The sequence below is a fragment of the Phasianus colchicus genome, chromosome 17 (assembly GCF_987193195.1).
Source record: "Phasianus colchicus chromosome 17, bPhaCol1.hap1.1, whole genome shotgun sequence".
NCBI lineage: Eukaryota > Metazoa > Chordata > Aves > Galliformes > Phasianidae > Phasianus > Phasianus colchicus.
This window is the reverse complement of record NC_143452.1, coordinates 10,749,424-10,773,218: the sequence shown is the minus strand read 5'-3', so window position 1 is coordinate 10,773,218 and position 23,795 is coordinate 10,749,424. Positions and strand designations below refer to the sequence as shown.

The 23,795-nt window shown below is 61.2% G+C and overlaps 5 protein-coding genes across 9 annotated transcripts; 2 read left to right on the top strand and 3 right to left on the bottom strand.

The window, feature by feature from the left end:
- The first annotated feature begins 261 nt into the window (after nt 1–261).
- On the top strand, nt 262–4,252 carry LOC116227947 (uncharacterized). Its single transcript, XM_031591510.2, has 2 exons — nt 262–2,042; nt 3,224–4,252. The coding sequence occupies exons 1-2, from the start codon at nt 1,970–1,972 to the stop codon at nt 4,033–4,035; spliced, it is 885 nt and encodes a 294-aa protein (XP_031447370.2). The 5' UTR covers nt 262–1,969; the 3' UTR covers nt 4,036–4,252.
- A 3,208-nt stretch (nt 4,253–7,460) lies between these two features.
- Nucleotides 7,461–8,645, top strand: SPINT4 (serine peptidase inhibitor, Kunitz type 4). The gene is made up of 3 exons (XM_090151973.1): nt 7,461–7,603; nt 7,743–7,916; nt 8,162–8,645. Exons 1-3 carry the CDS (start codon nt 7,498–7,500, stop codon nt 8,434–8,436), a joined length of 555 nt encoding a protein of 184 aa, XP_090008099.1. The 5' UTR covers nt 7,461–7,497; the 3' UTR covers nt 8,437–8,645.
- A 361-nt stretch (nt 8,646–9,006) lies between these two features.
- On the bottom strand, nt 9,007–14,513 carry LOC116227957 (uncharacterized). 4 transcript variants are annotated; one of them, XM_090152030.1, is made up of 14 exons: nt 14,349–14,512; nt 13,242–13,457; nt 12,905–13,054; nt 12,469–12,612; nt 12,222–12,389; nt 11,977–12,126; nt 11,364–11,507; nt 11,138–11,281; nt 10,771–10,920; nt 10,512–10,658; nt 10,312–10,431; nt 10,043–10,180; nt 9,803–9,835; nt 9,007–9,140 (listed from the first exon to the last, which is right to left on the bottom strand). In XM_090152030.1, exons 1-14 carry the CDS (start codon nt 14,443–14,445, stop codon nt 9,130–9,132), a joined length of 1,812 nt encoding a protein of 603 aa, XP_090008156.1. In that variant the 5' UTR covers nt 14,446–14,512; the 3' UTR covers nt 9,007–9,129. The 4 variants fall into 4 exon arrangements, with proteins under 4 accessions (XP_090008156.1, XP_090008155.1, XP_090008157.1 ...); XM_090152029.1 differs by lacking the exon at nt 9,803–9,835 and adding an exon at nt 9,645–9,779 and having other exon boundaries at nt 14,349–14,510; XM_090152031.1 differs by lacking the exons at nt 9,803–9,835; nt 12,469–12,612 and adding an exon at nt 9,645–9,779 and having other exon boundaries at nt 14,349–14,509.
- Nucleotides 14,514–15,093: 580 nt separating this feature from the next.
- On the bottom strand, nt 15,094–17,106 carry LOC116225781 (uncharacterized). Its single transcript, XM_090152037.1, has 6 exons — nt 16,693–17,106; nt 16,491–16,598; nt 16,192–16,332; nt 15,787–15,927; nt 15,489–15,626; nt 15,094–15,401 (listed from the first exon to the last, which is right to left on the bottom strand). Exons 1-6 carry the CDS (start codon nt 17,000–17,002, stop codon nt 15,391–15,393), a joined length of 849 nt encoding a protein of 282 aa, XP_090008163.1. The 5' UTR covers nt 17,003–17,106; the 3' UTR covers nt 15,094–15,390.
- A 1,009-nt stretch (nt 17,107–18,115) lies between these two features.
- On the bottom strand, nt 18,116–23,736 carry LOC116225813 (WAP four-disulfide core domain protein 2-like). 2 transcript variants are annotated; one of them, XM_090152036.1, is made up of 5 exons: nt 23,599–23,736; nt 22,374–22,838; nt 19,102–19,236; nt 18,415–18,567; nt 18,119–18,336 (listed from the first exon to the last, which is right to left on the bottom strand). In XM_090152036.1, exons 2-4 carry the CDS (start codon nt 22,459–22,461, stop codon nt 18,416–18,418), a joined length of 375 nt encoding a protein of 124 aa, XP_090008162.1. In that variant the 5' UTR covers nt 22,462–22,838; nt 23,599–23,736; the 3' UTR covers nt 18,119–18,336; nt 18,415. The 2 variants fall into 2 exon arrangements, with proteins under 2 accessions (XP_031444265.1, XP_090008162.1); XM_031588405.2 differs by lacking the exons at nt 22,374–22,838; nt 23,599–23,736 and adding an exon at nt 19,433–19,598 and having other exon boundaries at nt 18,116–18,336.
- Between the last annotated feature and the right edge of the window lie 59 nt (nt 23,737–23,795).

Genomic DNA, 23,795 nt, shown 5'->3' with positions numbered 1-23,795 from the left:
CTCACCCCGCGTTCCCACTCGAAGTGTGGCGCAGTCGCAGTGACTTCCCACGCCTTGCTGGGCCCAGTAGCGATGCACAGCAGTGGAGATTTTTCTGTTGGAATGACAATTGTAGGTTTCTTTCGTAGGGAAATCTGTTGTATTGGTTCTTGGATGCTGCCAAGCCAGTTATAAAATAAAACTAAACAAACTGGAACTCGGAAGGATGGGAGGCATCAGATGTCTGTGGCAGTCTTCCATTGCAAAAGCCCAAACCAGTGATGCTCTCAGCAGCAGCACACAAACAGCGGTGTGACATTGCCCTGCTGAGCTCCTGGGGCACAGCTTGTGCTGCTGGGTTTGACCAGGCCGGTCTCCGTGTGCTGCCCCATCCCTGTGCTCCAGCGCCAGGTGCACGAAGTTGCTTCCTGTTCACTTCCTGCACTGCAGTAGAACCCACAGCCATGTATGGAGGTGCAAACTGGGGACTCAAATCTGTGCCGAGCAGGACCTGTAAAATTCACCTTACCAAAATGCTTATTTCTGTACACAAACATGCTTGTAAAATATTTGACTCCCTGATTCTCTAAATTGTGATCAACATTTGGATCTACAGAAGTGTAAATGTGCCGTAGTGACAGTTCTGTTCCAAAGGAGCCTGGGGGTGCAGCAGAGCAGTGTGGCAGTGCCCTTGGAACTGCATGGTGGTGCCCCTGGGAGCTCCCAGGCTCTGGGAGCTGTGCTGTGCTGCTCCTTGGGCCGTGCCCTGAATCACTGCCACGCGCACCAGCTGAATTCATCCCGTGCCTTCGTCATTTTTGAGATAGAAAGGAAGTAGATAGTAATCTGTGGTTAAAGACTAATGGAGATAATTGCACAGTTATCATCTGTGCCAGCAACACATCTCCTGTGGGGTGTTTGGAGGACAACGTCAGTGCCACCTGCAGCAAGTGCACCGCTAGGTACTGGTGCCTGCTCTTGCACCGGGCAGAGATCCACGATTGGCAGCGCCCAGCACTGTGCAGAGCTGCTCTGCATGCTGGGGCTTGGAGGGCTCTGGACAACACAGCGGGTGGCAGGGAACCATGGCGAGGGGGCTCCTGGGAGAGCTCTCACATTGACACCACTGTGCTGAGATGTGGGGCACAGAGATTTCAGTGGATAGGGGCGGTTCACAGGGAAATAGCTCCAGAATTGAGTCATGGCCACGAGGAGTGGAAGAAACCTGTACTTCGAGCTCATTTCTTTCTTCTTCCCACGCAGGTTTGGTGGCATGCAGGACCTGCACCTTCCCACTGCTGAGCACATGGCCCCAATGCTGCCCATGTGTGGCCTTTGCCACCACTTGGATGAAGCTTTCTGGAGCAGGAGCTTTGCCTTCTGAATTTTCACAGAGTGGCGTGCTTTTGCTTACAGTGGTAGAGATGCTCTTTATACCCTGGTGCAGAGCAGAGACACAAACATGGTGGCACACTGAATTCTTTGTTCACTCTCAATGCAAGTCCAGGACAGGGGCTGGCAGCATGGAGCTGAGCTGCAGTGCCTGCCTTGGGCAGCTCTCCTCCACATAGCACTGTAGCGCTCTGCATTCTGTCTGCCAGGAGACATTTATTCCTGCTGGTTTTAAAGCATAACAGGCTACAATACTGACATTCAACCCTGCACAGGTGGAGCTGAGCTCCTCCAGGGTGATGGAGAGAGGGGATCTCTCTCTGCAACTCCTTCCCAAGCTCCTGGAACTGGGAAAGTGCCCCCGGGGGTGAACGAAGCTCTTTGACGTCACGAGCGCCCATTAAGGGTTTATGGGCCGAGAAGCGGAGCAAAGGGTGCCTCGAGGAGGGCTGACCGCAGTCCGGTGTTCCGGTGTCTCCTCCCGTCCCGCTGCTGCGGGTGTCCCACGGTGCACGCAGGACGTGGGAGGTGCCCGGGGCCGCCTCTCTGCAGAACCTTAAATCCCGGAGCGGCGCCGGGCGGGCAGGGTGCTGGCAGCATGCGTGCGGGTGCTTGGCTCCTGCTGGGGCTGCTGGCCCTCGGTGCCCCGCTGCACGCCGCGCCCGCTGCAGGTGAGCACGGCCCCGCGCCCAGGGCAGCGCTGCGAGGTCGGTGAGGTGCGCTGTGCGGATGGCTCTGCTTTGTTCTTTGTCTCTGAGCACTTTCTGTGAGAGCTGCGACCCTTGCGAGCTCTAGCCCTGCTTAAGGCTCCTAACCTTTGGGTTCTACAAAACGCTAAATGTCATGCAAGTTCGGTTCAGAGCACTCCAGCTGCAGACGCTTCTCTTGCTTTCTGTTATTTCCTTCTGACGCTGCTTTTCTGGTGCCGGTGGCTGGGACCAGGGCTCCATACCCCGAGCACTGGTGGATGCAGCCTGGCCCGATGGGGCTGATACCAGGGGGGTTCTTTGCCTGGAGACTGAACCCCGGTGGGGACAGAGCCTGCAGTGGCACCGGCACGCAGCTGCAGTGCTGGGGAGGTGCTTCCTTCACCCCGACCCGTGCCCTGGGCTGTATGCACGCTCCAGCCATGCTCCCAGCAACCCCTCCAAGGCTCTCAACCTGGGAATGCGTTTGCAAGAGGGGAAATTCCCGTGAAAGAATCATTTTTCCTCCTTACTTTTCTTTTTCCCTCAAGAAAGATGGCCAACTTTCAAAGAAATGGAAATCACATTTCTTTTTGCACGAGCAGCAAGCTGATTTTAGAGCAGTGTTTAAAATTCTGCCTGTCTCCTCTTCCAGAGCACTCAGTGCTCACTACAAGTTGGGCTGTTTGATGTTTAAGCTCAGACTACCAGGCAGTAACTGCTCAGTGTCAGCCAGACGTGCTGCTGCTCTGCAATGAGGCGCTGGGGCCGTTGCACTCTGATGAAAATGTGTCTGCAGAAATACCTTCATCATCTCCTAAATGTTCTCCTTTAGAAACTCGAATTTCTTTAGGTCTTAGATAAGTAGTGACTTGAAGCCTTATGGTTTGCCAGCTGTCAGTGGCTGTGATGCCTTCCTTCCTAATGTTTTGGTCCCATTCCATTCTAGAGAGGAACTGTGAGGCAGGCAATGTATGTCAGCAGTGTGTTGTGCTATTTCTGTGCATTTGCTTGCTACTGCTTAACAAAAAAGCACGTGCCCTTGCTTCACAGCTATGCTCAGTGCCGTGTTTATGCCCTGCTTAAATAATACGCAGCATCTTCATTTCGTTTTGCTAAGAACTTGCTGCCATCGGTGTTTCATCTTTCTCCATTTCCTCCATCAGGAAGGTGTAACCCAGGGCTGCACGGAGCAGCAACCATCCTCCCCGTGACCCAGCCGCAGGTGGTGGTGCCAGCAGACGCCCTGTGCCGGCAGCATGACAGCACCCAGAGCCCATCTGTGCAGCAGCAGCCGGGGGCAGAGCAGGGCAGTGCAGAGCAGCGCCTGCATGGGGAGCGGCTGGCGGTGAGACCTGAGCCTGAGAATGGAGCGGGGAACAGGGAGAAGCCTACAGTGGGCAGCACACCTGCACTGAGGGAAAAGCAAGAGGTCGCAAAGAAACCCAGCGTGGGGAAGAAGCCATGGTGTGAGGGGAAGGGTGAGGCTGGGGAAAAGCCAAAGATGACACCAGGAGCAATGGCAAAACCAGAGAGTGGGGGTGGAGGGAAATTGGAGAGTGGAGGGAAAACTGAGAGTGGGAAAAAGCCAGGGACTGGGGGAAAGCCAGAGGGTGGAGAGAAACCCGTGCTGGGGGAGAAGCCAGAGGTGGGGGGAAAACCGGGGGCTGGGGAGAAACAGGAGAGTGGAGAGAAGCCCGAGTCGGGAGAGAAACCGAAGTCCGAGCATGGAGACGGTGAGAAGGGTGATGACAGTGATGACGATGATGATGATGATGACAGTGATGATGATGTTGATGAGAAAAAAGGGCATGAGGATGATGAGGATGATGACCATGATTATTACTATGGCTACAATGATGACGAGGGCTATGATGATGACGATAATGGTGATGGTAACAATGGCAGTGATGACTATGGTGGAAATGATGAGAATGACTACAGAGGTGACGATGGATACGGTGACAGTGATGGCTGAAGATTACAGTGGTGGAGATGGCAGCGATGCTGGCAGCAGTTACCACAATGATGCTAGGTGACCAGCACTGTGGGGTGTGTGCAGGGCGCAAGGTGCGAGGACAGCCCAGGGCAGGTGGGCACACGGAGCTGCCCCCAGCCTCCCCTCACCTCACTCTGCCAGGGCCAGTCCTGGACACCAGTGCTGTTTTGGGCAGGACCTTCCTAATAAATCCTATAAATCCTACAATGGGCCACTGTTCATCACTACAAGCTGTCCCTTGTCAGTGCCTGGCATCTCCAAGCCATCTGGGAGCTTGCATGGATGTACCATTCCCAGCTTCTTCCACAGATCCAGAGATGCCCCTGACACGTCATAGCCTGGGTGAGCAGCCTGGTGTGAGGGCTGCAGGCAGGATGCGTGTGCCTTGGGACCAGCTGACTGCCGTGGCACTTTCCTCCCACAGGGGCTGGGGGTACAACCAGGGTTCACCAGGAGACTGACACCACAGGAACCAGCAGAGCTCATTGCAGATGGGCTTTAATAGTAAGGAAGAAGCACTGAGACCCCATGCCCAGTTCTGAGCTGAGGGTGGAGAGGTGGATTTGGGATGGGGGATGATAGGTGCTCGCTCTGCAGTCGATGGATGAGTCCATGTTCAGCTGCCCAGCTATCTGGCACGAGACTGCACAAGTGGGGTCCTTGGTCCAGACAGAGGCTAGGTGAACCCTGGGGAGAGATAGGAGCACCCTAACCCTTTGGCACACTAGGCCCTCCCCGAGTTTGCTGGTCATGGTGCAAGGGTGTTCTCTGCTGTGGACACAGCATCCCAACCCTCCCCATAGCCCCATCCCATGCTCACCTGCAGCCACCAGCCGGGCCCAGAGGCAGCAGAGCCCCAACAGCAGCAGCAGCGACAGCACCCGCATGATGCAGGGGTAGCAGTATTGGGGCCACGTCAAGTACAGCAGGGCTTTAAATCCTCCCCAGGACAGAGGCTGGTGCCAATGACCGTGTCCCTGCCACAGCTTCATCCAAGCGTGACCCTCACATCCCTCCCTCCAGGGGCTGGTGCTGCTGGACACAGCAGGCAGGGAGCATGGAGGTAGAGGATAAGGGGTGGCTGCTTTGCTTTGGGCTCTGAGCAATCCCGAGAACTGAGCTGTGCCATGATGTGCTGCAGCACCCAGCATGCCAGGGATGAGTATGGGGCCAGGTGGGCAACAGAGCCTGGGGACCCCACTTGGGGCTGGGCACTGCAGGGCAGGTGGAGGAGGCTCCTGGGCCAGGTGGTGTGGAGCAGCCCGTGGTGCCCTGGCAGCTCTCTGAGCATTGTTCTGCCACCAGGAACAATTGCTGGCTCCTGAGGGACGTCCTGTGACTGGACATGGTCCATAGCCTCGTTTTGCCCAAGCCTGGCTCTGTGGCTGGGGGCTGAGCTCAGCTGGTGGCTACCTGCCCCCCATTCTGGGATGCCGGAAAGTCCCAGTGCTGAGGATGGGGATTGGAAACGATGTGGGAAGCCGGGATGGGTGCCTGAGTGCCCGTCACACTGTGCTGCAGCTGCCTCTCACCTCCCACTCCATCCTCAGACACTGTGCCCCCAGCCCTGCAGTGACAGCTCCGGTCCCAGCTCTTCCCACTGAAGCCCCCCAGCACTGCAGCCGTGCTGTCCCAGGAGCTGCTGCTCCACCATATGCAGGACACAAAGTGTGGGCATGGCAGTGCTGGGGCTTCCCCTGCAGCACCAGGTGCTGGCGGCAGGATTGCTGTGTCAGGCTGTGCAGGCAGGCTGCTGGCACGTGTGTGTGTGCGTGTGCGATGCCAGCCGGGCACGTGTGTGTGCGTGCAAGCCACGCTCTGTAAGCACATACATGCAAGTGCACAGCCTGAGCTGCTTATGTACTGTGTGCTCAATGAACCGTGCACACACGTGTCTGTGTGTGTGGTCTGAGCTTCCTGCATGCAGAACTACACGTTTGCTGTAGGAGAGGGAACAGCCAGGAGCAATGACACTGCTCCTTGCCCCTGCCCTGCTGGGGGGACAGACCCTCCCCACTTGTGCCCTCCCCACGGAAAGTTGGTGCTGATGGGCTCTTTGCCGGGCCAGCGGGCGTTGCTGCACCGCAGCACCCACTCTGCCCTTGGCTCTGCCCTGCCTTGCCCAGGGTGGCACAGCCCGACCCGGTTCCCACCACCTTGGGAGGTGCCACATTCCTGGGTGCTCTCTGTGCTGGCCCGATCGTTGTTTCTGCTAAGGTGGAGGTCTGCCCAGCACTGCTGTGAGTCAGGCTGAGTGTCCCCAGGGCAGGGCAGGATGGGGCTGTCTGTGCAGCTCTGCAGCACTGGGCATTCCCCTGTGTGGTTCCAAACTTCTCCCTGCCCCCTGGTGCTGTGAGCCCCAAAATCCCCCACTCGGCCCAGTGGACAGAGGGGGCCATTCTGGAATACGATGTCAGTGGTTGTAATGACTGCCTGGGTAGGTGAGGTACTGCAGAGACAGAGTGGTGGACAATTGTAGCCCAGTGGATTTTGGCTCTGTGGACCTGCCCTCCTGCTGGGTGCTGGGCTGGAAGGTCCTGTGCAACAGGGGGATTTTCCGGACAGCTCAGGACAGTGGGAGAGGTGTGAGGGGGTTGCTGAGCTGTAGTGGTGGGGAGGTGGGGTCCATCCCATCACAGCCACGTCCCCAGTTTGTGCCACTTCTCTGGTGTCCTGTGCCCAGATGTTGCTGGGGGTCTCAGTCCTCTGAGATTTGGGGGAAAGCTGCAGTGGGGCAGAGGCAGGTGGGTGGCACCTCCCTCTGGACCTCACCTGGGTCCAACTTTCCTGCCTCTCCCACAGAGCTTTCCTCTTCCTTGAATTCCCCATGGGACAGTAATTACAACAGTAATTAGGAAGACAATTATTCCTGCTGAATGGGAAGAACTTAATCTGCTTCTCTCTGCCTCTGCTGGTTTCACCCCACGCACACCCACGTGCACCAGGTGTTGCTGGGTGCTGGGGAGTGTGCACTGCCCCAGGTCTGTCCTGTTGGTGTCTGCGCCAGAGCTGCAAGGAGCTGCAAACAGGTGGGGGGCAGCGTCCCCATCCCTATTCCATCCCAATCTCCATCCTCATACCCATTCCCACCCCCTTCCTCATTCCCATTCCCATTCCCATTCCTGTTCCCATTCCCATTCCCACTCCTCTTCCCATCCCATCCCCTCCCCATCCCCATCCCCATCCCCACCGCAGCCCCAGCATGCTGCCGGACACCCTGAGGGCTGCACTAGGGCATTCTTCCCGTCCTACCAGTCCCCCCGGCTTTAGGGCTGTGGCCGAGATGTCGCCGAGGAAGCCGGGCCCGCTGGGTGCGGCTCGTTACCCGCACGGCAGGAATTAGCAGTGCTCCGGCGCCAGCCCCGTATCCTCCGCCCTGCCGACGCACCTTAAATCCCAGCCCACCACACCCGGGGCGCAGAGCGGACAGCCGTGGGCACCATGGAGCAGCAAGCCTGTCTCCTCCTCCTCCTCCTCTTGCTCCCCATTTCTGCACGGTCAGTCCCGGCCCCACACGTGCCTGGAAGAGAGGAGCAGATGGGGACAGGTGAGTGTGTGGGGGCACTTCCTGAGGAGGGGATGCTCAGGGAGCCCAGTCGTGGTGCAGGCGGCCGTGGGGCTGTGGGGGTGGGGGCTGTGAGGTCTGACCTATGCGGCTGCTCAGCCCTGGTCACTGCGTCCCTCAGCAAAGCCCGGGTATTGTCACCACATCTCGGAGGCGGAGAACCCTCTGGACCAGGACTGCAGCTCGTGCCACAAGAACACCTCCTGCTCCCACTGTGCTGGCGACTCCGACTGTCCTGGTGCCACCAAGTGCTGCCCCGGCAAGTGCGGCCACACGTGCCAGGAGCCGGTGCTCGGTGAGGGCCAGCGGTGTGCAGTGTGTGGGGGGTCTGGGTGAGGGGGCTGAGCTTGGCACAATGGGAGGGGGCTCACGGATGCCATCCCTGAGCTCTGCCTGCTCCAGGGATGAGGGATATGGTTTCCTGGGGAGGTGGGTGCAGACGTGGCTCTGGGCAGGGAGGGGTTCAGTGCCACGGGGGCCCCGGAGCGCTCTCCCCTTGAGCCTTGTCCTCGGCTCACTTCAGCCCTTGGGACTGCCCAGACTTCTGCTACCTGCCCTCGGTCTGCGGGAACTGCAAGGCGCTCTTCATCCGCTTCTTCTACAACGCATCCAGCCAGCAGTGCGAGGAGTTCATTTACGGCGGCTGCGGTGGGAACAGGAACAACTTTGAGACCGAGCAGGAGTGCTCCCAGGCCTGCTCCCACCTGCACTCCCAGCCACGCCAGCGGGGCTCCCCCCGGCCCCTGCCCCGTGGGGAGGTGCTCCCCGCAGCCCTGCCGCCAGCCCCACACCCCTCAGCTCCGGGTGCCCGGTAACACCTCCCCTCCGTGCACAACCCCAGCCTGGGCAGATACCCCTGTCCCCATGGCTGGGTGGTGGTGGTGGTCATGGTGGCCGTGCTGGGGCCGTGGCTTGCCCGGGAAGCATGGCACAGGGCTGTGGTGCCTGCAACAACCCGGCTGCCCCTCTGTGCTGTGTCCTGCCTGGAGGAGCCCAGCCCTGCCAGGGGCCGTGCAGCTGTCAATACAAGGACGGGTCATTGAGCAGGTCTGGCTCCTGTCCTTCCTGCCCCAGGTCTCGGATCCAGCCATCCCAGCACAGCTCCTGCTTACATCTAAATTGGTTTCCGCTCCCGGTTCTGCCCCTCAAGCTGCAGATGTGACCTGGCCAGGTCCTAAAGCGATGGCGAAACATCCCCACTTCGATGGGGGTCCCAGAGCTGCCCCCAGCCTCAGGGCTGTGCTCACCCTGCATTGCTGAACCCCTGCAGCCCCACATGTGGTGTGCAGCCCCCCTGCTTGGTGCTGGTGGGGGGACCCCAACCTGTGTCCTCCATGGGCAATATGGGAGCTGGGCCCTGCAACACAGAGACTCAGAGGCAGCTGGAGGTGGCATGCACTGGCTTTATTGCTGGTGATGGCAAGAAGGGGACAGGCCAGCTTGGGGCTGTCAGTGCCGTGTGTCCCCAGATGAAGGCACCTTCCTGCCACAGAGTTGCTGTTCTCCCATCACGCAGTGCCTGAAAGGGAAATGTGCTTTTAGGGAGGTCTGACTGATGGGGATGAGGAGCAGTGGCCAAGGTTGTGGATAAGTGCTGCTGGTTTGGCATGGCCAGATCTAGTGAGAGATCACTTCTGCTCCTCATCCCTTTGGGTGCCCTCACCCAGAAGGCAGGGTCTGTGCCAGGAGCTGAGCAGGGACCAGATGGACTGAGGCCCTTTCCAGAAGGCTCTGCCTCCCCTGAGGGGCTGAAGAACCCTTGTGTCCCCTGGATCCAATCCTGTCCCTGTCTCCTCACCACGTATCTGCGTGCAGACATGACCACAGCCATTGCTGCAGGACTTCTGGCCCCGGGGACACTCCTTGTCAGAGCTGCACAGGTCCAAGATGTCCCTCTGCCCCTGGGGATGGGGCACTCTCCTTCCCTCCCTCCAAGGCAGAACGCTCTGTGGGGCACCCATCTATGGGCACCTACCATGGAGTACCCTGTCACCTCCAGGACTGGCTGGACCGTGGTTCTCACCTCTGGGCATGTCCGTACAGACATGGCCACAGCTGGTGCGGGTGCATCTCTGTCCCCGGGGGCACTGCGAGTCGGCATCACACTGCTCTGGGCACCAGCTGGCACCGTGCTGTGGCACAACGGCAACATCGTGCTCTGTGGCAGGAGAGGACACTCACCTGGTGCTGAGCTGGGGCTGGGCATGCTCGTTACTTGGGTAGAAAGAGGGGAAGGCACTATGGAGAACGGGGTGAGTGGATACAGGGCCATAGCAGGCACAGTTTTGGCGGCCCCAGGACACAGCTCTGTTGTGAAATCCCTATTGGTGCAGGATGGCCAAGGTGCCACTGTGAGCTCAGAGCACAGCAGACCCCATCTCTGTCCCTGCTGCTCACTGACATCCCAGCCCAGGGGCTCACCTTTGAGAGAAGCAGGCATGCAGACATAGCTACAGCCATTGCTGCAGCACTTGTGGCCCCAGGGACACTCCTCGTCTAAGCTGCACAGGTCCACGCATGTTATGGCATCCCTGGGGATGGGGCACACTCCCACTCTCCCTGCAAGGCAGAGCATGTGCTGCGGGACTCCCACCTGTGGGCACTCAGCTGTGGGCACCCATCCATGGGACACCCATCCGTGGGCCCTGCCACACCGGGCACCCTGTGGTTCCCGGACACTTAGTGCTCACCCCCAGGGATGTCCACGCAGACATGGCTACAGCCCATGTGGGTGCACCGCTGTCCCTGGGGGCACTGCGCATCAGTCTCACACTCCTCTGTGCACTGTCTGGAGGCACCACCGCTGCTCTCTGCAGGCACAGCCACCTGCGGTCACCAGCTGTCCCCAGGGATGGTGGCTGCACCCCTCTGCCCAGCTGCTCCCCACTACCTCTGGGTACAGCCACGCAGCCCCAAGTGCAGCCTGTATTGCAGCACTTCTCATCCCTCCTGCACACGCTGTCATCTAGGCACTGGTTCCTGCGTCGGCGCCGGGGGTCCCAGCACGGCTCTGCCCGGGGGCACTGCCCAGGGTGCTCTGTGGGAGGAGGGGCTGCGACTGAGTGCAGGGGGTCCCCCACACTGCCAGCACTACTGGTACTGCTGCTCCTTGCCCGTGGTGCAGCTGGGGCCCAGCCGCCTGCCCTCACCTCTGGCTGGGCGGGAGCAGTGCATGGCGCAGCCGGAAAAGCAGCACTTCTCCTGCCTGGGGCAGTCCCGGTCGTGCAGGCAGTAATCCTCCTCCATACATGGCTCTGATGTCAGCTGTGGCCTCACCTTTGGGCACTGCCCAGGTTTGTCTAAGAAAAGGGAGGGAAAGGGGTAGCAGGGCCACGGGCTTGCCCACAGGGACTGGGCTGTGGTCATGGCAGTCTTGGCACCTTGGGGGCACTCTGGTAGCATTCTATGTGCCCTCTGTGCACCAGGCTGTGGCTGTGCCTCCCACAAGCTGCAAGAGGCTGGGCACTGCCCGGCTGCGTGAGGCACTGCTGGCACAGCCCCATCCTGCCCCCTCACCTGGCTCTGGGACCATGCAGACATGGCCACATCGGCTGCTGCTGCAGCACTTCTCATTCCCTGGGCACTGCCCGTCTCCTGCACAGGGGTTCTGGCACTGGGACCCCGCAGCCTGCTCGCTCAGGGGGCAGATCCCTGGTTTCTCTAGAAGGCAAGAAATGTGCAGCTGGGGGTGGCTGGGCATGACCAGAGATGCTCTGGGGGGGGGGTGCTCAGTGGCTCCAACCTTGGGCTGGACGCAGGCACACGTAGTCACAGCCCTGCAGGCAGCACTTCTCCTCGCCGGGGCAGTCGGCGTCATGCCGGCACCACTCTCTGCAGTCGTAGCTGGGGAACAGCCCTGCGCTGGCCGGGCAGAATCCATCCTTCCCTGCAGGTCACGGTGTGGGGTGGAGTGGGTCCCGCTCTGCAGTGCAGCGGTCCCATGGGGACACAGTCCAGCACACATGGGCAGGGTGCATTGCCTGATCCATCGCTGCATCCCTCCATGTTGGGGCCCCCCGTCCTGCAAGGTGCCCCCCCCCCCCATCCCCTTGCTCCCGGCTGCACCCTGTGCCCAGATTGGCAGCTCTGCTGTTGGTGTGGCTCCAGATGGCAGGGACAGAGCTGGCAGTATCTGAACTGCAGAGCAGAGCTTGGATGGTGGGGTCATCGGGTTGGAGGTGAGAGTGGGATGACCACTGTAGTGGTCTTCAGTGTCCCCACCACATCCTTGCTGCTGTACGCACTGCTCCCAACCCGGCCCCTCTCTGCTTGTGGTGGGTGCTGTGAGCACCCCTGGTCCCCAGCCCATGGCCACACCTGTGATCCACGTCCCACCCCGTCCCACCCCATCTCACGGGCTGGCGCTGCAGGCAGGCACTGGAGGCCGCAGCTGCTGTTGCAGCACTTCAGCGCATTGGGGCAGTCGCTGTCACCATCGCACTCCTCCCGGCACGGCCCCTCCAGCTCCGGCAGCACCACGGGACACTCCCCGGTTTTGGGTTTCTCTGGTGGAGCAGAGCGATCAGAAGCAGCCGTGAGCACCGCCGGACACGGGGGGACATCGCATTGCCCCCCACCACCCGGAGCTCCGTGCTCTCACCGTGGCCCAGGCACGCCCGGCGGCACGCTGCCCGCGTCCCGAAGCGGTTGGCATTGCCCCCGCAGCCGCTGTAGGGGAATGTCTCGCAGCGCCCGGAGGTGACGTTGTAGAAGAAGCTCAGCTCGTGGCCGCCGCAGGGCCCCGGCATGGCGGGGAGATGGCAGATGTCTGCAGCACAGCCCTGAGCGCCCCGCGGAGCCGTGGCTGTCCCCGTGCGCGTGGCTCCAGTGGTACCCGGAGGCCTTACCCTGCGCTGGCTCCACGCAGGCTTGGCCGCAGCCCAGCGGGCAGCACTTCTGGCTGCCCAGGCAGTCTTTGTCCTCCTGACACCGAAAGGAGCAGGGGTAAAAGAGCCCCTCGGGGGCCGCAGCGGGGCAGGCACCGGGCTTCTCTGCAACACCGAGTGGCATGGCAGGGGGTGAGGTGCACCCCGAGGGCACCAACCGGCAAATCTGCCCCTGTGGCCCTCCCTGTGTCACATCCCACATCTCCCCCTGCTGTGTCTCGGATCCCCTGTGCCCCATCCCAGATGCCCTCAACCGCCCCATCCCAGCCTTGGGAGATGGGGGCCGCAAGTGGTGCTGGAGCTACTCTGGGTAATGGGGACAGGACAAGGACATGGATGGGGCTGGTGGACAAGGGGTGCTGGTGGTGGTGCTGGGGCTGTGCCAGTGGTGCCATACCTTCTGCCGGGGGTGTGCAGCGGAGGCGGCACTCGTGAGAACAGCACTTGAGCCAACCAGGACACACTGAGTCATTGGTGCAGAGAGGGGGCTCCTGGTGGAGGCAGTGTGTGAAATCCCGGGGACACCGACCCGGTTTTTGCAGCTCCCCTGTAGCAGGATGTGGAGTCAGGGCAGCACCCAGCATCACCCTGCCTATGGAGGGGATGGCTGCAGCCTCTGCAACCCACTGCACCCCTCCCTGCCACGTGCACCACAATGCTACATGCACCCCTTCCCTACGGCCTCTCCCCTCCCGGCACAGCCCCTGGCATGAAGCTCATCCTCTTTGCATCACCCTGGTGCGTGTTCTCAGCCTGGCTGAGGCTCCAATCCGTCTCTCCAGGAGGAGGGAGGTCACTGCTGCCGTTCCCCAGCGGTGTCACACAGATGAAGCCGCAGGCAGTGAAGCAGCACTTCTGGTCCTGCAGGCACCCTCCGTCATCATCACAGGCTTTGGGGCACGGCATGCGCTGGGGCTGAGATGAGGGTGGGGGGCAGATGCCGGCGTGGGCTGGGGAGTGGGAACATCTGAGTGGGGAGCTCAGGGCACTGCGCTCTCCCCGCGGCTGGGAATCCACCTGGCCCCACAGCTGAGGCTGCTGTTCCTATGCTGAGCCGGGGGATGCTGTGGGAGCACCCCTTCTGCAAACACCCCTTGTCAGCTCTTGGCAGCGCTGTGCTGTTTGAGTTGCAAACAGAGACACTGCTGGGAGGGTTTCACTGCAAACAGCAGCTGTTCCACTCAAACAAAGGAAAGTTCCCACCGCTGCGGAGGCGGCAGTAGTGCAGAGCTGGGCTGCTCTGGTGCAGCTTTGTCCCACGCAGGGTGGGACCGGGGCACTCCATGGTGTGTGCCCACTGTTACCCACAGCCCCATTGGGTCAGGGGGGTTGGAGCAGAGGATCACAGAATCATAGAATTGTAGGGTTTGGAAGGGAACACTAGAGGTCATCGAGCCCAACCCGCTGTTAGAACAAGTTCCCTACAGCAGGTCACACTGATAGGTGTCCAGACGGGTCTTGGATATCTTGGATAACTCCAGAGAAGGAAAATCCAGCACCTCTCTGGGCAGCACAGCACCCACCTGGATGGATCTGCATGAGTCAGGTGCTACATGCAGGGCTGAGGAAGGGAGGTATGTTCTGAGGAGAAAACTGATCCATGGCTGCAAGGGAGTGGCTGAGAACAGCTGTCAGCCCTGAGACCCCATAGCAGCACTGTGTGCACAGAACCCAAACTGCTGCCCTGCAAAGCCCCCGCACAGCCCCTGGCCCTACCCAGCATCCCTGCTGCTGGACTTCTGTCCCAGCTCAGAAGTGCCAGCACTGAGGGATCCGGGACAGGAGATGCACACGGGGTGCATGTGGACAGAGCTGGCTCAGACCCCCCTGCCGGTACTCACCATCTTTCTCCCCCAGTGCAGTGCTCTGCTCTGTCCCAAGGAGCAGCCCCAGGAGGAGGCAAAGTCCCAGGCACATGGTGCTGTGGGGATGCTGCATGCCCACAGCTGAGGCACTACTGGGTTTAAAGTCTCTGACGGAGCTGCCAGGGGTGCTGCAGCACAGCTGGAGGGGAGCGGGCAGAGACCAGGGGGAGGGATCGTTCCCAGAACCACAGGCGCCCTGCCAGCCGGCTGCTTATCTCCGGCCACGCTGCGCTTTTGGGTCAGGATGACCCATGGGGATGGGGCAGGGACAGGGCAGCTGAGGTCACACAGGTACCATCCCCGCAATGTACAGCAGAGGCTGGACAGCCCTGGGGACAGAGCACACTGACGGGTGCAATCAGGATAGGAATGAGTGGAGCTGCATGGCTCCCAGCACGCAGGTGCTGCTCCTCTCCCTGTCCCCAGGCTGAGCGCTCCATCTGCCCCTGACTGTGCTTCCAACCTGAGTTTCACACTTTGAGATGCAAATAAACCCTTTCTTGGTGCGAGGAATCTGAGTCAACAGGTTTCTGGCATTCCTGCTGGGACAGCAGCAGTTTTCCCCAGGACCCTGACATGTGCCTGGGGGGCACAGCATGGAAACAGGGCCTCCTCTCCCTGCCCCGGGGCTGCCTGCAGCCACGTGTCCACCCACAGTGCCTGCACCATGGAAAACCCCCTGCACACCCCAGGCAACAGAAAGCACTCACGGCAGCCTGGCTGCCACATGCTGGTTTATTCTGGGTCCGTATTTCCAGGAAGACTGGGGGTGTCCATGCCATGCATAGTCTGGCTTGCGCAGAGGAGCTGGATGTGGGGGTTTGCCTTTGTCCCTGAAGCACAGCTGTGGGAGGTGGGGGTGGCAGAGACTTCAGCCAGAGTGGGTCAAATGTTGCTTGTCCCCCCAGCCAGAGGTGCTGCCAGAGGGATGGGAGCAGCGGGGCAGTGGGTGCTGTGATGGAGGTGGGCTGGAATGGCCCTAAAATGGCAGCTCCCAGTGCCACCCCCATAGCCAGGGCTAGGCTGTGTCTGGAAGAGATGGATGTGGTGGTCAGGGCAGGACGAGTGCCCCATCCTGTGCCGTCCTTTGCAGGCAGGGTGTGGGGTTGGTCTTACCCTGCAGTGGGGGAACGCATGTGCGGCCGCAGTCCTGCAGGCAGCACTTCTGGCTGGGTGGACAGTCCTTGTCCTCCAGGCATAGGATGAGGCACTCACCAGCCCTGGTGGTTGTGGCAGGACAGAGCCCCGGGCGCACTGTGCACGTGCAGAAAGAGGGAATGGTGTGCTGAGCCCCTGGCCTTGGCTGCTGCCCCCTGCCCAAGCCTGCACTGGCCCTGCAGGGAGGCTGCTCAGCCGGGAAGGGGACCGCATGGGAACATGGCACGATTTCTGCCCCACGGTACAAAGATTTTACCCTCGGTGGGCAGTTTGCAGACGTGGCCACAGCCAGTGGTGCAGCACTTCTTGGCCCCGGGACAGTCAGCATCGCTGTCACACCGATCCAGGCAGGGGCCCAGGGAGCCCCGCAGCAGCACGGGACACGCGCCGGATTTTGCTGAAAGAGAGTGGCTGTGAGCATCACAGCCCTGAGCATCACAGCCCCGCTGTGCCCATGGGAGCTTGGCTACATCGGGAACCTGTGCCTTGCACATGGCTTAGGGTTGCAGTGTGCCCGTGCCCCAACTCCCCTCTGGCCTCCATCCTGCCCCCATCCTGCCCCTGTGGCATGCATGGGGAGTGCACAGGTGTGCACGGAGTGTGCACACCCATGCAGGAGGATGCACACCTGGGGAGGAGTGGGGATAGGGGCAGCTGGTACCTGTGTACGGAGTGGTGCAGGTCAGCCCACAGCCAGAGAAACAGCACTTCTGGTCCCCGGGGCAGTTCCTGTCATCGGTGCAAAGGTTGGGGCAGGCAGCATCACGCCGGGCTTGCTTCCATGGGCAAAGGCCAGATTTGGCTGGAGGGAACAGGGGGCTCAGTGTACAGCTCAGAGCCAGCCTGCCTCTGCAGTACTGATGCACTGCTCTCACAGTGACGAAACTGCCAACCCCTGGCACTGCCCCACTGCACTTCCAGCTCAGCACAAGCACAGCCCCCTGATGCAAGCAACCTTACCTGGCTCAACTCGCAGGCAGCGGGCGCAGCACCTCTCCCCATGGCCACACGCAGTCTCATTGCAGCAGCTCGCCCCACAGCTCACCCCCACAGGGCTGCCCAGGCTCTCTGTGAGGGAAGAAGTGCTGTGTCCTGGGGAGCACGGCTCGCCCCGTGGCACCCATCCCCTGTCCAGCACCAGCAGCTCCACAGCTCCCCATACCTGCAGTAGGGAGCAGGCAGGCGCGCACATCCCGGAGAAGGCAGCACTTCTCAGCGCCGGGGCAGCTGTGGTCAGACAAGCAGTACCTCCTGATGGGGCGCGTGGGGCTGCTCCCCACTGCCGGGCACACGCCTGCTTTGCTGGAGGCAGGGAGGGCAGCTGGCGGCCGCTGGCCCCTCTGTGCCCGGCGTGGTGGGGGGCTGGCAGCGGGGCCATTGCCGCGATCCCCACGGCGCTGCTGGGCTGGGGCAGGCGGCAGCTCGGCGCACAGGGCCAGGAGCAGCAGCACGAGGGCACAGGTGCTGGGCATCGTGCTGTTGGGGCTGCTGTGGCATTGTGACTGCCAGTCGGTATTTAAATCTCCTGGGGGGCATCAGCCCATGGCAGTGCGTGTTTCCAGGGCTGTGGGAGCACTGAGCATGAACAATTCATTTCGAGGGAGACTCCCAGAGCAGTGCTGGGCTCCCAGCCCATGGCTGGCGCATCCCCTGCAGCGCTCCCTTTCCAGGTCACCAGTGACCCGCAAACAGCCAGGCCAGGGGATGTGGGAGGTGCTCCCCAACCCTGTTCCCTGCGCTCCCCAATGTGGGCTCCTGGGAGAGCCCGGTGAGCCTGTGCATCCCATCACTGCTTCCCAGAGCCCACCCCATTCTGCCTGGGGATCATCAGCATCACCTCCCAGCACGCATGGAGTGGGGAGCAATGTTGCAGAGCCTTGGTGGGATGTGAGTGGGGACACATCCATGCTGCAGGCACCAGGCTGTGTGGGGCAGGCTGCAGGGTGGTTGTGTGTGCCTGGCTCAGCTGTGCTCTATGCAATTCCTCAGCAGTGCCTTCGGAGGTCCATGGGACCGTTTGCTCTGGCCCTTGGGGTTCCTCAGCTCACGTTGCCTCTGGGAGCTGTGGGGCTCCTGGGAAGAGTGGAAGAGCAGCAAGAGCAAGGGCTGAGTCTGAGCAGGGTGAGCAGGGATGGGGCAGGGACATGCAGGCTTCGCTGCCCACGGCTCCCTCAAGCTGCTGCCATGGGTGCTGTGCTGCTGGTGGGCTGGGAGTGTGTAGTGCAGGGGGTGCTTTGAGAGATGCTGTGCCATTGCACGCAGCAGCAGCAGCATCGCTGTCTCCCTAGGCCATCATAGAATTCAGTCCATGGACGCAGCTGCAACTGCATATCATGCCCCAGCTGGAGCACATCCCTTAACTGGCTGAGGAGCAAACATCAGAGCAGCTGAGACTGTGGGACAGCACTGAGCAGGAGCATGGGCTGGGGAGCCTTGGGGAAATGGGGCCTGGGATCAGCACTGCAGGAACGGTGCTGGTTTGGGGTGGGCATTTGTCTGGTGCAGACCCTTCTAGACACTGCCTGCTCCAGCACCCATTTGGGCACACTGAGTGCACTGCAGAATGCAGCTGGAAGCGCATCAGGATGGAGACGCGGCCAAAAACAGGGCAGGGAGTGGCTGCTTTATTGGCGAGAGTGCAGGGGGCTGCGGCACACTCTGAGCAGGGCCCTCGGATGGGAGCTGAGGCTGAAGGCTCCATGCTGGGATCCCGGCCAGGGCTGGGGCAGGAGGGCACCAGGGGCCTGGCCATGCGGCGTCACATTGGGCAGCAGCTTCCCTGCAGCTGGGATGAAGGAGGCTGCACCTGCAAAGGGAGCAGAGGGCTGTGAGCAGGATGGGGCAAGTGGGACAGGAGCCCGGGGCTGGGTGGGTGCTGACTGACCTCAGTGCAGTGGAGTCACACAGGAGACCTTCCCGCAGCCATTCCTGCAGCACTTCAGGCTCCCAGAGCAGTTGGAGTCCATCTTGCACTGGTTAATGCAGAGTCCCAGCATCGGGATCCCTGGCTTCACGGACGGGCAGGTGCCAGGTTTCTCTGCAAGGAGAAGGACACGGCGTGAGACCCACTGTCCCCAGCAAGGTGTGCAGGGCTGTGCTACAGCTCCTGGAGCTGAGCGTGGTGAGCACCCTGCAGCAGTGCGGCTGTGGGGCCGTGCCTGGTGCAGAGCTGGGGAGGGCACTGCTCGGAAACCCTTCCCAAGCTCATTGCTGGATGCAGAACAGTGCTGGGGCTGATGCATTGTGCAGCTGGTGCTCCCCGAAGAATGTGAAGTGCAGCGGGTGCGTGCTCTCTGCCCCCAGCAGCGATCTCAGCAGCACCAGGGATGCTCAAAGCCAACCGAGCTGCAGGCAGGAGGAAGGGGTGAGTGTGGCCAGCACCACCCAAGGCTGTGTGGGCAACTGCTCCATTGAAGCACAGCCCAATCCTGTGGGGCTCCATGCAGAGCCCCGTGACTGTGCTGCAGGCAGAGCACAGAGGATGCCCAGGACCACACCGCTACCGAGCGCCAGGAGCCCCGGAGGCATTGGCTCATGGGAGCAGGACTTGCACCGACCCTGGGAGCGTTACCGTTGGGCTCCTGGCAGGCCTTGCCACAGGCCGCCGGGCAGCACTTGAGGGTGCTCTCGCAGTCGCCATCGGACTGGCACCCCATCGTGCAGTTCGCTTCTTCTGCTGCTGGCTCCGGGCACACGCCGGCTTTTACTGAAAGGCAAAGGCACATGGTGTGGGTGGGAGGGCTGTCTGGAGGCAGGCGATGCTGTTCCCAGTCCCGGTGTGGGCTCGGGGATGCTGCAGAGCGCAGCCACGCTGCAGAATGTGTGCCTGGAGCCCATCCCCAGCAGGCCCCAGGCCAGGAGTGATGCTGGCTGCTGCCGCGGGGCCGTGCGCTCATACTCACTCGTGACATTCAGGACGGATGCTGGCAGCAGCTCTGCCCAGAGAACCAGGAGCCCCGCGAGGAGGAGCGCGCTGCTGGCCTTGGGCATGGTGCAGGGGAGCTGTGCGTGTGCGGGGCCACCCGGCTGGGCTTTAAGCTCCTCTCCAGGTGGGGCGGGAGGGGACTGCCTTCCGGGTGGCTCATAAGGAACTGGCTGGGCCAGGCTCCCCCTTCGTGCCATTGCACAATCCTCAAGTATCAGGTATCTGCTCGCTGCTGGCAGCTGACCAGGAAGTGGGAGCCTCGAGGAGCCCAGGCGTCTACACAGAAAACTTGCCCGGCAGGAACAGCAGCCAAGCACCGCGCTGCATCGCCATGCTCAGCATGCTGGGAGCCCCCAGCCCACAGCCTGTGGGGCACAGAGCCACCGCGGGCCCTCTAATGGTCAGCTCTGGGTTGGGGCCAGCAGTAGATATGGGGCACGTGACAACTGTGCTCGGACCCGTTCCATCCCTGGCAGCTGTTGCACATGCAAGCGCAGCCCCTGCCCTGATGTGCTGCCTGGGGATGCAGTGGTGCTCGGGTGGATGGCAGGCAGTGAGCTGCTGTGTGCTCTGGCTGTGTGCCCGCTGCTCCATGGTACCATGCAGTCCTTCAGCCTGTGCATTGGGTGCCTGGCAGTGCTGGGCAGCGCCAAGCCGGGCTGTATTTGAGCAGACCAAGCAATCCTAATCACCCCACGTGGCTGCTGGCTCTCATCACTGTTTGCCGCTCCACCAGTTCTTGCTCATCTGCAGGTGCTACCAGCAGTGGTTTTCATTCCTTTGGGTTTGCTGACGGAAGCAGAGCGGCTCAGCACTGTGCTGGGGGATCTGAGGGGCCTCAGCCCTTCACTTACTGCTCCAGGTTTGGCTCAGTGCATTTGGTCACTGCGTGGGACCCAGTGCTCTGCATGGTGATGGAGCTGCCCAGCTGCAAGGCTGGGGATGGATCTTCTCTGCTGGGCAGAACCCAGAGCATCCCTGGCCCCAGCCCTATCCTGGATGTATGCCCAGGCTAAGCCTCTCCTCTGCAGTGTGAGGGTGGAAATGGGGCCCTCCTTCATCGCTGAGCCCCCATCACTGCACCCACAGCTCTCAAACTTTGGGCTGCAGCATCCTGGAGCCGTGTGGGCTTGGGGCTGCATGGGCTCAGGGCAGGCGATCCCCGCTCCGAGGTCACGAGCTGTTTGTCTGTTCGGCCAGCATCTATTTCCAGGTAATTTAAGCCCACAGTCAACAACGCAGTGAGGCACGGAGCAACAGTAAATCAGTAACTGTTTGCATTTGCCGCGGTCCCCTCCCCAGCGCGTGTGTTTATGCAGTAACAGGACCCGGCGCTGACACCCGCGGGACACTCACTACATTTCAGTGCTGTGCAGCATGGTGGGAACGGGGCAGCCCTGGGATAGCATTGGGATGGCAGCAGGCATCACCCCGCACCCTGCAGTGCCTGCTGTGTGCTCCGTGCTGGGGAACTGCTCCGAGCTGGGGCTCCCGGCCCCGGGCAAACAAAGGAGCTCCTGCATAAAGGCAGCCTTGTTGCACCAGGACACACTGCTCCAGCAGCAGGCTGGTCTGAGCATCAGGCTGCGCTGGGTGCACAGTGCTGGGCTGAGTGACAACGTGCCCCTACTGTGTGCTGCACGGGGACAAAATCCACCCTGACCTAAGGCTGCAGCAGGGCTGGCATCTGGCAGTGGGCAGTGCTGCCCACCTCACAGCTCCGTGTCCTGCCGCAATCTGTGCTGCTGCACCTGCGCTGATGCTGCCAGCAGCACTTGCCTTTGAGGTTCATCACTCTGCTCAGATGGCTGATCCTCTAATTGCCCTTATCAGTCCCTTTGGCTTGTAAAATCTGTAGAGTGCAGCATTTCCTGAGCACTGGTGTGAGTGGGATGGGGCCAGGGGGCTGCGGACGTGCAGATTCCTGCAGCCAAGCTGCACCACAGCAGCCAGCAGCAGGGAAACTGCAGAGGGTGGGAGCCCAGAAAGCCCTCCAAGGAGAGGACTCACGGAGGGAGCAGTGCAGAGCAGGGCAAGGTGCCGGGCTTTGCCCAGGGGTGACACGGTGACCCCCCGTGGGACACTGCTCAGCTCCTGTTCTGCCTGGATCTGCCTGCAGCCAGCAGGAGCAGCTGGGGAAGCACAGAACCTGCTGGCTGCATGGCCTGCAGCTGTGCCTGGCTCAGCCCACGCGCTCAGCATCGCTTCCCAGAAAATGCTTTGGCTCCTGTCGCCCACACACAGCATTCAGGATGCTACTGTCCTGCCCTGGCTCTGTCAGGTGCTTCCCTGCCAGAGGACAGGGACAGCCATGGCTCTGTGTAGCCGCAGCAGCCAGCTCTGTGCCAAGCACGTCATGGGCAGGACCCTGGCCCAGGAGCCCAAACTGATGGGCGCCCTTCCCCCAGCAGAGGAACAGTGCGTGCACTGCACCTGGTGACCACAGCTGGCCCACAGGTGACAAGGAAGGAGCTGAGGTCACAGCCCCTCCACGAGGAGCACAGCCAATGCCCAACAGGCAGTGTGGCTGTGCCAGGTGGGGCACCCCAGCAGGCAGGGACACTGGGAAACAGGGACACCCCTTTCTTCAGTCTCAGGTGCTTCCTGAGCTCAAATCATGACAGATAGCCTCATTCATGGGCTGATGTTCTGAGAATTCTGACCTCTCTGGGGGCTGTCCCACCCCTCCAGGTATGTCCCATGTAGGCGGAAGTGCTCTGCTGCTGTCCCCAAGCTCTTCTTGCCCCCATGCTGCCTGCGTGGCACGGACCTCAGTGGCACCGCTCAGGGCTGAGGAGCTGTCAGGCAGTGCCTGGCCCTGTGCTGCTGCAATGTGTCCCACCGGAGGGACCATGGCCCATGCCAGCCCTGCAGTGCCCTGGAGCTGCTGTGACCCTGTGCCCACCTCATGCACTCACCTATGATTACAGCGGCCGTGGCAGCTGGCTGCAGCTGTGTGCACAGTGCAAGGATACCCACAAGCAGAACACCGGCAGCCTTCATCATGCTCCCAAGGATTCCGACAGTTGGCACAGGTCAGCGGGGGTTTATATCCATATGAGGCTGGGGAGGGGCCACCACACACATAACCTTTGGGTGCTGAAACTCCTGCTGCATTTCAAGGCTGTGCCCGAGGCAGCAGCAGCCCTGTGTGATGTCATTAACTGAGAAATCATTTACCATGGCCCTCTCCCACTCCCAACAGCCAGGCTGGGTGGGGACGTGAGCACTGTGCCCAGTTGGTGGCAATGTGGGCAACAGGGCAGGGAGCACGAAGGAAGGGGCTGGAGTTCCTTGGCTTGAGGACAGCAGGGTGGCCAACAAAGGGATGGCAATCTTCTCTCCATAGCCATGGGACTCATCACCACGCATGTCGCCCAGGCCTGGAGAGAGATGGGACAAGCTGTGGGTCAGGGAGCAAGGGTGGGATGCAGGAGGACATCTGCCTACTGAGCTGTAGCCACCCCTCAGTGTTGCCTCTGCCTGCCCTGTCCCCATGTCACAGCCCTGGTCCCCAAGGGTGAGCATGGCCTCGGGGGGTGCAGAGCGTGGGAAGGCGCTGTGCCGTGCCCCCACCCGCCTTGCACCGCACGCCATTCCTCTGCAGGGCCAGGCAGGCTGGGTGCGTCACGTCGGCAGGGTCAGTGTGGGGCTGCCTCCTGCCCTCCCCATGCCCCGCTGCACCCAATCCCTGCAGGTGCTGCAACCCCCAGACGGGGTGGGGAACTCATAGAGAGTGAAGGGTGAGCGGTGCCACGATGTGCTGCTCTGTGCCACGTGGCCCTAAGGTGGGTGACGCAGCCAAGGTGACCCGGACACTTAGCAGTGCCTTCGTGTCCCCATGGAGCTGTGCACGTGGTGCCATGAGCCATCTGCTCCAGCTGCCTCTTGCTTTAGGGCCTGCCTTGTGGACACTGAACTCACTGGGCTCAGCAGAACCATGTGGTGGAAATGAGATGCCTCAAGCAGTGTCTGTGGCTGTGGGTGGTGGATGTGGTGCAGGGCTAGGTGTGGGGTAGGGGGCTGCAGGGTGAGAGCTGCATGGTGCTGGTGATGGTGGGGAGGAGTGGAGCAGGGAATGGGGAGAGGCCATGGCTGAGCAACAGGCAGGCAGGGACTGCTCCTGTGCTCCTCTCAGCCCACCTGCAATTGGGCATCATTGTGCTGAGCCGACGGGATCGCTGCTGTCTCAGAAGGGGGATTGTACATCTCGACGATCGTATTTCCCCGCTCGGAAATTCCTGTTTGCGTCATCCATGCTCCCAATAGCCGAACGCGCTTGTTGCTAGAGAGACTGCACCTGAAACAAAGGGAACCTTCAGCAAGAGAAACAAAAAACC

Bases quoted from the DNA above. Each gene is read 5' to 3' on its own strand.
- LOC116227947 (XM_031591510.2), top strand. From the start codon at position 1,970: ATGCGTGCGGGTGCTTGGCTCCTGCTGGGGCTGCTGGCCCTCGGTGCC. The intron at 2,043-3,223 runs GTGAGCACGGCC...TTCCTCCATCAG, and splicing joins GCACGCCGCGCCCGCTGCAG to GAAGGTGTAACCCAGGGCTG.
- SPINT4 (XM_090151973.1), top strand. From the start codon at position 7,498: ATGGAGCAGCAAGCCTGTCTCCTCCTCCTCCTCCTCTTGCTCCCCATT. The intron at 7,604-7,742 runs GTGAGTGTGTGG...TGCGTCCCTCAG, and splicing joins AGAGGAGCAGATGGGGACAG to CAAAGCCCGGGTATTGTCAC. The intron at 7,917-8,161 runs GTGAGGGCCAGC...GGGACTGCCCAG, and splicing joins GTGCCAGGAGCCGGTGCTCG to ACTTCTGCTACCTGCCCTCG.
- LOC116227957 (XM_090152029.1), bottom strand. From the start codon at position 14,445: ATGCAGCATCCCCACAGCACCATGTGCCTGGGACTTTGCCTCCTCCTG. The intron at 10,921-11,137 runs GTGAGGGGGCAG...CCCTTTTCTTAG, and splicing joins CTGCATGGTCCCAGAGCCAG to ACAAACCTGGGCAGTGCCCA. The intron at 10,659-10,770 runs GTGAGGGCAGGC...CTCCTCCCACAG, and splicing joins CTGCTCCCGCCCAGCCAGAG to AGCACCCTGGGCAGTGCCCC.
- LOC116225781 (XM_090152037.1), bottom strand. From the start codon at position 17,002: ATGCCCAGCACCTGTGCCCTCGTGCTGCTGCTCCTGGCCCTGTGCGCC. The intron at 16,599-16,692 runs GTATGGGGAGCT...CTTCCCTCACAG, and splicing joins CTGCCTGCTCCCTACTGCAG to AGAGCCTGGGCAGCCCTGTG. The intron at 16,333-16,490 runs GTAAGGTTGCTT...TGTTCCCTCCAG, and splicing joins CTGCCTGCGAGTTGAGCCAG to CCAAATCTGGCCTTTGCCCA.
- LOC116225813 (XM_090152036.1), bottom strand. From the start codon at position 22,461: ATGATGAAGGCTGCCGGTGTTCTGCTTGTGGGTATCCTTGCACTGTGC. The intron at 19,237-22,373 runs GTGAGTGCATGA...TTTGCCTTTCAG, and splicing joins CACGGCCGCTGTAATCATAG to TAAAAGCCGGCGTGTGCCCG. The intron at 18,568-19,101 runs GTAACGCTCCCA...TTCTCCTTGCAG, and splicing joins GGCCTGCCAGGAGCCCAACG to AGAAACCTGGCACCTGCCCG.